General features: G+C 38.6%; 1 protein-coding gene across 1 annotated transcript in view; it reads left to right on the top strand.

Annotated features, from left to right (window-relative positions):
- The first annotated feature begins 509 nt into the window (after positions 1 to 509).
- ccser2a (coiled-coil serine-rich protein 2a) overlaps positions 510 to 11810 on the top strand; it is a 29292-nt gene continuing 17991 nt past the window's right edge. Inside the window, 5 exon segments of the mRNA XM_043262462.1 lie at positions 510 to 1647; positions 2247 to 2335; positions 2338 to 2517; positions 2622 to 2830; positions 8842 to 8941. Coding sequence (XP_043118397.1) covers positions 524 to 1647; positions 2247 to 2335; positions 2338 to 2517; positions 2622 to 2830; positions 8842 to 8941 — 1702 coding nt within the window. The 5' untranslated portion in view covers positions 510 to 523.

Genomic DNA, 11810 nt, shown 5'->3' with positions numbered 1-11810 from the left:
CAGTGCATCTCTCACGTGTTCAGCCGTGAGCTTCTCATCCGTGCTTGTTTACATAAGAGTGCACGTGTGTTCATCGCAGCTTACAGCGGTGTTCTGGCAGAAATGTTCTTATAATACATAAAAAATTCTGAATAATTTTAAATAATTATATTCTGTATGTGCTCATGTTATACCAATACCATGCATATTCATTATGATGATATATTATATTAATGAATACCTGCACACGTCTAGGTGTAACAAATGATAAATAATAGAATAAAGCACACATAATGCACACAAAAGACATAAAATCTTAATGCATTTTTATTTTATTTCTAAAATAATTAAATGCTGTTTAACATAAGTACTGTAAAAACATCATTCCACATGACAAATGGATTTCATGGCAACTGCTCATTATTTAGTTTTTTTATGTTTAAGTAAATGATTAATAATTCTGACAAAAAAATTGAAAATCTCTATTTATGTGTCTTTCTCTCTCTAGGTATTTTGTCTTCATCCATGACTCTGCTTTTTGCTGATGGAACAGAAGGTCCTCAGTAAATCCTCCATGGTTTCCAGACTGCCTAAATTTGGTGCCCGTCCTGTCAATGGTACCCCGTCATCCCTTCCCAATGGTACAACCCAGACTGCACTCACTCAAGAGGGCAAGAATCCCCCAGCTAGGCCAAATGGAGTGGTCAGAACCTCTTCCTTCAACTTGAAATGGAGAAAGGATAGTGGTGGACTGGTGGACCCTTCAAACCCAGTTGAAGGCACGGTTCCAGATGAGAAGAAAGAAGTTCGTTCTCAGCATTTTCCAGGAAGTAGGGAGTTAAAAAGCCCTTCTACTCCTGCAACCAAAGTGCGCAGGTCTGCCTCCTCATTGACCACTGGAAGCCCCAAACCTGCACCCAAATCCCCTAAATCTGTCAGTCCTAAACCAAAGTCCAAAAATACTCAAATCACCACAGCCTCCAAAAGTCAGGACATATCCCAAAAAAGCCCAGGCTCCAAGCCAACTCAAAATGGGACTTCATCTCTGGGATCTTCACCGAGCCAAGCAAGCTCTTCAGGGCTTCAGCGTCCAAGAGCGAACTCTAGCTCTACTCGAAGCACCTCCAGAGACAGTTTATCCCAGTCCAACGACAGCCTCTCACGGCAGTCGCTTGTGCCTGACTACATGGTTCGTTCTCAGAGCTTCACTCACTTCAAGCAACTGCCTTCACCAACGTCCGCACCCATGACACGCTCCTTTTCTTTTAACAAGGCAGTGGAGCTAGCCAAACCACTTGCTAATACACAGCTTCGTCCTCCGAGAACAGTTGGACTCAAATCTCCTTTGAGCATGAGCAAAGGCCGTCTAGTGCTTGGATTGGGGGGGCTGGGATTTGGAAAGGGGATAACGGATAGACCGCCTGCTGGGACACCTTCTTCAGAGGGTTTTACACCTCCTAATTCCATAAAAAGGCCTCTTCTGCCTAACTCTATGCTGACAAAACCCTCATTACAGGCCTATAGGCTAAACCGATCAATTCCTGCCAAACCACAGTGCCCTCTAGTGGTAGGGAGGAGCCCAGTGGAGAGCGACGTTATAACTCCACCTCTTACTCCCGAATTGCTCCATTGTACCCCGAAGAATGTAAGTGCCTGACTGTATCATTTATATTATCATGTATACTTAAATATTTTGGATTACAGTCTGGTATTTTGTGCAATGGATAAAGAAATTTTCACTTGACTTTCTTTCTTCTATGGGACATAGAAGTAGCGTTTGTTAGATTTGTCATCTGTTCACAATTTTTTAGGGGTTCAAGTAAAAAAAAATATTCATGTTTTATAGAAATCTGATCATAGGTGGTGCTATAAGTCATATTTACCTAGATTTGCATAAATGCTTTTATTTTATTCATTGATTTAGGTGTTTATATGCCTTAAAGAGCTTAAACCATGATAATTGCTGGTTGCAGTTATATTATCATTTTATTGGGAGACTTCATAGTATATATTTATTTTTTTATAATTTTATATGGTATATTTTCTGTCTAGTGATTCATTGCTTATTATTATTATTATTATTATTATTATTAATTGTTATATATGAAATTGTTCACGTTCAAATTTTTTATACATTTGCATAGCTATTAGTAGCTCTACTAGAGTAAAAAGGGTATTTTGGTGCAGCCACAGAGAAATCAAGCTATCAAAGCATGACTGCATTGCAGTTAAATAGTTTTATTTCTTTTCTGTATATGTGAAAAGACCTCCGATTCCCCAGAGGAGCCTGTGGCAGAGCCAGGGCTGGATGGGAACCTCCGCTACACCGGGGAGGGAATGGAGGACATGTCTCTCTCTTTGCATCTTCTCTCGAGAGGAATGACACCAGTGAGGAGTTTCTAGATGACTTTGATCATCTTGGGGATCAGTCACAGAATGGCATCCAGCAAAACAAATATCCTCTGGCCACACCCACCCAAACACCTTTGCAGGGCCTCTTAAATGAGACCATGGACTGGACTGGGATTGGTCTGGCAGGTATCGCTAAATGTTATTTATCTAATTCTTGACACAGTGTTGATAATATTGTCCTGTTGCGAACATCCAGTGTTTATCCTGTGCTATAATATGTCTCTTCTCAGGTGGCAAGGCAGATTTAATGGGTGGTCAGGTCCGTGGGCCATCGCTCATGTCCCCTGATGTGGAACGTCACGCAACCTCCTCTCTGGAGCTCTCCCCCTCGAACAGCTCTGGAGGAACATACATGTGGGATGAGGAAGGCATGGAGCCCCTTGGACACAACACACACATACACCGTTGCAGCAGTTATGAGTCAGACCTCAATAGCATCGTGAGTATACTCATACCTTTCCAACTACCCATAGAAAAAGTGCTGTGATGGAACTATGGCATACTGATGTCACATTTTATTTTTTGTATTTAATACAGTATTTAATTAAATACATTTAAAATTATGAAATGAAATGAATAAATGATTATTAGCAATTTTTTATAATTGTGTGTGTGTGTGTGTGTATATATATATATATATATATATATATATATATGTCTTGATCGCTCCTGTGATACTAGTTGCTGGTTACTGTGTGTGACGGGACATACTCTCTGTCCCTGTCCTGCTAATTATCTCTTTGCTAATTAGGGATTTGTCTCTGTGGCTCTTACTCGTGACTGCAGGAGTCTGACTCCAGGTCCCGCCATTCTGAACTGAGGTGCTGTTCTATCTCTGCTGTTTCCAAAGCCCCCCGGATGGGTGGGAATGTAGAACGGTGCCACTTAAAATTGCAGCTTTTGAATCCAGTGAAGCAGACTGTTTCACGGGCCAGTCGTGACTTAATGGATAGAGAATCTGGGATTGTAGGTGGGGGGAATAAATAACCAGCGCTCTCTCCACCTTCAATGCCACAACTGAGGTGAGACCCTTGAGCAAGGCACTGAGCCCCCAGCTGCTCCCCGGGTGCCGCAGCATTGGCTGCCTACTGCTCTGGCAGTGTGTTCATGTTGTGTGTGCACTTTGGATTAGTTAAATGCAGAGCACAAATTCCAAGTATGGGTCACCATAACGCTTCAGTGATTTTCCTGTTTTTTTGTGTGTTTTGATTCCAGATGTTAGATTTTCTCAGTGGAATGCAAAAAGAAAACACAAATACACAAATGTTGCAGATACACAAATGCACCCACGCACACAGACGTACCGACTTGACTCTGCCTTTAGACATTATGTAATTGCAGCATATATATACATTTGAGTGAGACTGAGTCATTGTTATCATTCTTGAGTGCCTTGTTTCTCTGATGTAGTTGTTTGAAGTAGAGGAGGAGTTCAGTTTACGTAATGGACTGTGTTTTAGTGTGAGCTGGGCTTTAGGTGACATCTTGTGGTCTACTTTAGGTACTGCAAAAAATAATTTTGCACTTGTTTCTTGTTTGTGGTGCTCCAAACATAAAGTATTAAAGATTGATGCGTAACCTTACCTGGATCTTAAGGAAGAGTGTTTGCTAAACCTTGTGGAAATGAGGGGTAGTCACATGCACAGTAATTGAAAGATTAATTCAATCTCCAGACAGCCTTGGATCTCCTTGAGCTGTGTCTATCTTTGGTTTAAGACTCTTCTGCTCTAATGGATACTGAAACAGAGGCTGGGCTTTAGAGCTCATCTGATCTTACCCTCAGCAGGTGATGTAATACTAAACTTTATTTGCAAGTTGCAGTGTATAAAAGGTTTGAATTTAAAAGTTTAGTTTAAGTCTAAATAATAATATTTAATGCTGGGCTTGTGGAACTAATTTATTTTGTCTGTACCGGCGGTCCAAAATGTATATAAGCGAGTACACCAGGAAACACCATGTTTTCCAAACTGTGTTTTTGGTTTGTGCTGAATCACTACGGTACACCGATAATAGGTGTTTATATTCAGACCATTTAGATTGGTTCGGGGAGGTACCTTTTGTGGCCTGGTACCTGCGTGTTTGGTTATAGACATAAAACACAGAGAAGTGTGCAGAGAAGAATTCAGTTATTTTGTTTAAAAGAAATTATGAAAGCTGAATGAATTTAATTAAATATTGTCATCACTTCCATGTAACAGTCATGTTGGAAGTGAAAAATAATATAGTTTTTGTTTTGTTTCACTATTTTAAGGGCCGTTACCTTCATTTCAATATGATAAATGTATGATTTGAAACGTTGGGTGCAGTTGACAAAATTATGTAGTAGGGTGAGAGATGCTGAAATTGTTTTAATGCTTTTGTTAAACATTTTTTCTTTTTTGTTCTTTGATTAAATTTTTTCGTTTTTCGAAATGCATTTCTATTAAAACCCTTTCCGTCCTTATTGCCACAAGGGGGCAGTGTGGCTTCAAGAGAGACGAGATACGTTTCTTTCCTTGCATTGTATGTTTGTGTGTTTTGTTTTATCCCTCTGTTGACTTCTACAAAGCGCATCCCCTTTTAGGCTCTTTTAAGAGCTGTTTATTTTTTCTAAATACAGTCTTGCAGGAGGCACTGAAAGGCCAATTCATTAGCTGCTAAATGATCTAGGTGCAGAGCCTTTGTTTTTAACACAGTAAGTGATTCTGAGACATGCTTTTATCTGCTGCTGTTTTAGCATTAATTAGCTGAGATTTATGGAGCATTGTTTAAGCTTTACCATTTGCTAACCTTACTAATACTGTAAACAGCATTTGTATAATTTTTATAAATATTTAACATCTCTAATCAGCTCTTAATTTATTAGGCTAACAGGATTATTCACTCTCTTTTTATTTTGCTTAGTCTCTTTTAGACCTGTGATTCCTAATGGCTGTCGAGACCCTTTTCTTTCACACAGCCACTGAACTGTCTCCGAGCCTGTGTTTTGTGTGTGAGCACTTGGCAGAGCACTGTGTGGCACTACCAGTATGTGAAATCGAATCCAATGCACATATTCAGGGTGACAGGAACACAAACTGAAAGATGAAAAGCTGTTTAGTCTCAGGCAGTGATGAAGCGCAGACTTTTTTTCCATTTGGAGGTGCCGGTAGCGTTTTGATTGCATGATATTAAAAATGAAGTCAGTGTTTGCTGGGAAAGGAGATCTAAACTATATCTAATGTGTAATTAGGCTAATTATGCAACACGCATAATGGTTTATTATTATTTTTTAAAAAATTAAGAAGAATTAAGTGTTTTCTAGGGACCTCTTTTGATTTACATCCCACATTCAAATTTTGTGTGGTGCTTTTGCACGGCACAATGATATACATGTTATTTTTGTTATCTATTTTTTTCTTGTTTTTGCTCTTCTGATGGTTTTCAGCTTACTTTTTATGAAAGTGCAACTATATAACAGAATGGTTTATTGGGATAGACCCCAGCACCCAAAATGCTAGGGTTTAGAAAAAAAATGACATTACAAAATGTTGGACAAATCACATAGATGCTGTAGATTGTGTATGTGTGTGTGTGTGTGTGTGTGTATTAATATAATATTATATAATATTATATATATATATAATATTATATTGACCTCATTTTAAATTACCATTGAAAGTATGGCTCAGTTTAAAATCTATCAGTAGGTGTCAGAGTAATTGTGTTCTGTATGTAATATGAATGATTCAGGAATTCAAACATTCCTTTTGATCCCTCTAAATGTGATGTTTCACTTCCGAGCGCACCGCTCAGATTGTGTGAAATGTGATCAGGATTCTGTGCTTGTCCGATAGGACCTTTCTTAAATGTTATCTGAGGTTCTGTCTGTATCGGTCTGGCTCTAAAGGGACCTTTAATCCGATCTTCCCGGCTGATTCGCGCAGGCCTATGTGAAATGGGCTACGTTATTCCGGCTCTTTCAGCGCAGGAGGAGAGTGCTGATGGGGCTTGGGCTGCGTGTCTAAGCTGCGCTCGGCGCAGTGAAATGTCATTTCCTCTGAAGCAACCTGCCGTGACTAAGCCCCTTTATACATGGAGAGAGTCAGAGAGAGAGGGACCTGAGAGACTGTGTGTGTGTGTGTGTGTGTGTAGGTGAAGTGTATGAACTTTGGCTACTTGGACTACACATTTCCTGTACACTTGCAAGACAGTACGTCCAGGAAAGGGGCCTGTCTCTCTTTACGTACATATTTATATGATAGATGTGTTTGAAGCACATCTTGTCAGCTTAGATGACTTGAAGAGACATTTTTGTTCTGTGAGTGTATCGCAGTTACATGATTGATAATGTTTTCTAAAGTATGCTGCGAGCATATTTGTACTGTGTTCTGTCCCCAGCTGCCTGCTGTATATGAAATATGGGAAATTATGCAGGAAGTTTCATAATGTACTGTTATTTTTTCAAGAAAGTCCCCCATTTAGAAAAGCCAATGTATTTAACATAGCTTGAAGCGATAGTTCAGCCTGAAATGAAAATTCTGTCATCATTTACTCCACACATCATTTCTTTCTTCTGTGAAACACAAAAGAAGATTTTTCTTAAGGAATATCCTGGCTGTTATTTTCCAAATAATGAAAATGAATGATGACCATGACTCTTAAGCAGCAAAATGAGAAAAAGTGTGGACCATAAGATTCAAGCACTACATTAAAGGCCTTCCAGCCACTTTGTGAGATAAAAAGGCAGAAGTAGTCATTATAAAGTCATTAAACTTTAAAAATCTTGACTCTTTAAACAGTTAATGATATAAGTAGCAATGTCAGATTTTTTTAAATTAATCATTCCTTAGTGTAAAATCTTTTTAATTAATCTGCTGATGGGATTAAAAAGAATATTCCTGAAAATAGTCTGAATGATTCTTTTACAAATCTGATTTATCTGGTTCCATAGTTCTCACTTGATCTGGCAGATTAACAGCCCACTTAAGTGGAAGATTGGCATTAAATAATGAGATTTTCAGTCAGTTTGTCACAAAAACCTATTGTTTGACATCAGAGCCCAATTGCATAAACTTAACTTCTATGTTAATTCAGTGTGCTGAGAACTAGTATGACCAATTAGCAGTTGGCCAAGGTGTAATCGGTCTTATTTTTTGTGTTAGCCTAGACGAATCTACATTTTTTTTTCTAATTAAATAAAAACAAAAAATGACCGGTCTTAAGGAAAAGTTATCTGACTAACATTTAAGACTAATCTTAACCTTTTTTCCTGTTTGTGTTCCACCGAAGATGACAAAATAAATTGGTCTTATGACTAAACTGTTATGAGTCTTTACCTAATAATAATGTCAATGTAATATGAAGTAATATATGATTTTGAAAAAAAGTCTGTTATGCTCACTAAGGCTGCATTTGCTTGATTAAAAAAAACAGTAAAATGTTCAGTGAAGTAATAATAAATCTTTATTAGCGTCACTCATTATTTAAAAGTAACATAACTGTTAAATCACAAAGTACACTTACTTTGAACCACAGTAAGGTTTAGCTAAAAGGCTACCAAGGATTATTACCAGGATTGTACCTTTTGAACAAGATACTTAACCTCATATTGATTTATTGTAAATGTCTCTGCAATTAGTGCAGTGTTAAGCATTTGTTAAATGTCAAGTGACTAATTAAAAAAACAATTGTTTTCAGGACCTACTTCCAGAAGTCCCATTTATTTAAATTTATTAAGCTATTTTGTTGTCCGTGCACACAAGTGGTTAAATGACTAGATACATCGAATCATGAAATAAATAAGCTTAATATTCTTTCAATTGGTTCCAGGTCTTTAAGACTCACTCTTGCTTTCAAATTTTACTCCCAACCTCAAAATCAATTCAGAGCGATTTTTGAGAAAGACTCTTTTAAGATGAGTCACATCAGAGTAATTTCTTTGCTTGGTACAAATCAAGGCTAAGCCGTGAGGCCTTGTTTTATGGTATTTCTCACCAATATTTTAGCACATAGAAATGTGGAGAACATCTTTCTTCAAAGAGCTTATTTTCTTTTGAACTCTCCGTGCCAAGCTTGATGTTCAGAATCGCTTTAAAATGCATTAAAAAGCGCCCCAATAGCTGATAACTGCCCCTTGTGCGTCTGCCACACAGCTTGCAATGTCCTCTTTCATTTTCTTCCTGAGGACAAATTGAGGTTTTGTTGAGGCATATTGATTTTCACCTTGGTGTGCTTTTGCGTTTTCAAATAATCAGATGGCCTGAAAAGTTGTCGTTTCATATATATTCTCTTCATGTGAAGCAAAAACGTTTTGTTTGTATTCATCTAGCTTCTAGTGGCTGCATATTTGTGTTCCCTTTCTTTTATGTGATCGTTCTTACAAAAACGGTGTGAGTGAATTTCCAAGGCCCTGTTTTGGTAAAAGCAATGCAGTTTTCCATATCCGTTTCACACCCTGTCACTCTCTCATTGGTTGGTTCTCATACACAGGACATTCTGAACAACTTGGATAACACTGGCTCGTGTGATCTGGAAGATGATGACCTCATGCTTGACGTGGATCTGCCAGAGGACGGGTCCATGCTCCATGGTTAGTACACACACACACACACACACACAGACACACACACACACACACACACACACACAGACACACAGACAGACACACAGACAGACACACAGACAGACAGACACACAGACAGACAGACACACAGACAGACACACACACAGACACACAGACAGACAGACACACAGACAGACAGACACACAGACAGACAGACACACAGACAGACAGACACACAGACAGACAGACACACACACACACACACACACACACAGACAGACAGACACACAGACAGACAGACAGACACACAGACAGACAGACAGACACACAGACAGACAGACACACAGACAGACAGACAGACACACAGACAGACAGACAGACACACAGACAGACAGACAGACACACAGACAGACAGACAGACAGACAGACAGACAGACACACAGACAGACAGACACACACACAGACACACACACACACACACACACACACACACACACACACACACACACACACACACACAGACACACACACACAGACACAGAGACAGAGTATAATTAAGTAGTATAACCAGCAATCATTCACTAAGCCAATACTGCCTTCTATTTGAGATCTAAAGTGCTTAATGCAAATTTCAGAAGAATCATCTCTGCGTCACAGTTGTCTCAAAACTTGTAGATCTGGTAAAAAAATTTGTAAATAAATTAATGTTTCTCTGAGCTGTAGGAATTTATCATCAACTATTTACCTTTATAACCACAATAGACCACTTGAATTGAATTTGTAATATAATCATCCTTGCGTTTGTCTTTGATCTATTAATTCAACTTCTGTGTGCAAAGATAATGATAGCTGATCAAATGTAATTATGTAGATGAATCACTGCAAAGTGTAAGGGCTAATCGCTGTTTTGAATGTAAATGATATTTGTACAGATTGCCACGTCAAAGAGTTTTCTGAAGCTCACTGTGATTTTAATTAATTTAATGTGATGAAGACATTGAATTCAGTTTATCAATATACAACTCAGATGGATTCAAATACAGAATTACATACTGAATTCATGTTTGGAAAATGTAAATTAGTAGGGACATGGCTGGAAAACCCAGATCCCAGGACTTATTTTCCAACAGTGTGTGCCGTTTTATGTTGTGTATTATTTTTCAAGTCACTGAGAGAAGAGCTTATTTCTCCAATATTTGTTACATGACTGATGGCTGTTGTTTAGAGCTTTAGTTTTTGATATGTTTGGATGAATTATAAGATAAAACTTTGTAAATATGCCCCCCCCATTTTAAGTTTTTCTTCATTTTTACCCATCTTTTCACTTCTGTGCCGTTTATTCATTAATGCTGTAATGTGACATGAATTTTTAAATGTATAGATATTTAATTTAGTTTTTCAGTGAACTCTTTCATGAACTATAACAATTATATATAATAATTATCAAGACTTTGTTTGGAATTCGTTTTTCAAGTCGGTGGACACTGCTGCACTTTTGCATGTCAACTGTCAAATAGAGTAAAAAAAAAAAAGTTATTAATGTAACCTTATGCACTACCCTTTAATTTTTTCTTTTAAAAAATGAGTATCAAATTGATGAAAAGTGATGCTAAAGGCAACCGTAATCTTACAAAAGATTTAGCTTTGCATAAATCCTGTTTGTTTTATGTTCTCTCTATTAATCAAAGAGTTGTGCATGTGGAAACCACAACAGCTTTTTGTAACTATTAGCATAGGGAATTCAGATTTCCCCCGGAATAGCCTAATTTTTGATATTTAAATGCAAATAGAAAACTGTTCAAAATATACTATTTCACAATAGTGCTGTTTTTACAGTTTTTAAATGATCAAATAAATGCAGCCTTGTTGAACATGATTAAAATAAAATCTTTCTGACCCCAGATATTTGAACGAAAGTGTTTTCATATTGCACTTTCTGTCCTGTAATCACACATACTGTTGAACAGATGCAAGTGTACAACAGTAAAAGCACACAATAGTGCCTGTGTTACTAGCCTATTATGAACGAGTTGCTATTCAAGACGGCCCCTGCCAGGAATATACTGAATACTGAACATCAACTGAATCATCCAAGTGACTCTCTTAGCTTTGGAAGAGAACGTCCTAGCTTGGCTTCCTGTTTTCCTCAATCTCAAGAGTGTGATATTTAGAGTGTCTCTGTGTTTATGGGTTCTGCAGATTCCAGAGTCGAATTCCAAAGACGTCTTACGTACACTTTACACAAGACCTTTAAATGAATGAGTACAAGAATGATTCCTGTTTGGGGCCGTTCTTAATTCAGCTGTTTGTGTGTTTGCTTGAACTTTGTGTCATGTTTACGATCGGTGTTCAGCTCTGCGCCATCAGCAGGAATCAGTCAGTTTTACACTGCTGTGTATGTGTGTGTTGTATTTATAGCCCCGGGCATTATGCCCCGCAGTCATGTGAGAGGGGTTGCAGAGCCAGAAAGATCTAGAGGAGGGAATAGATGACTTCAGAACCCCCTCCCCCTTGTCTCTCCCCTCCCCGTCTGTCTGTCTCCTTTCCTCCCTCATTCCTTCAATGGTCGATCGTCTACTTGGCAGGCAGGAAGGCCTGCTGTTTTGACACTAGTTCCCGTGACCACAGAGGAGACCCTGCCCGAGGGCTGTGCCGACTTCGGCTGAGAGCAGCACCATCAGTTCCTGTTCTCTCCTGAAGGCCCCCACGGCTCAGGGATTACAGCTGTGTGTCTCTGTATGCGTCTGGTTCTGGTTAAATCTCCCAGGGAGTTCCCAGAACTCAAACTCATATACACACACACACACGTTCCAACAGGGCGGAAAAGTTTCTGGATTTGCAGATGCTCGGGTGGCCAGCGAGAAAGTCGTAGGAAGTTTGAAACAACTTTTTAAAG

This window comes from Puntigrus tetrazona, chromosome 17 (genome assembly GCF_018831695.1).
Source record: "Puntigrus tetrazona isolate hp1 chromosome 17, ASM1883169v1, whole genome shotgun sequence".
NCBI lineage: Eukaryota > Metazoa > Chordata > Actinopteri > Cypriniformes > Cyprinidae > Puntigrus > Puntigrus tetrazona.
The sequence above is the reverse complement of the archived record's forward strand: the minus strand, read 5'-3'. Positions and strand labels throughout refer to the sequence as shown.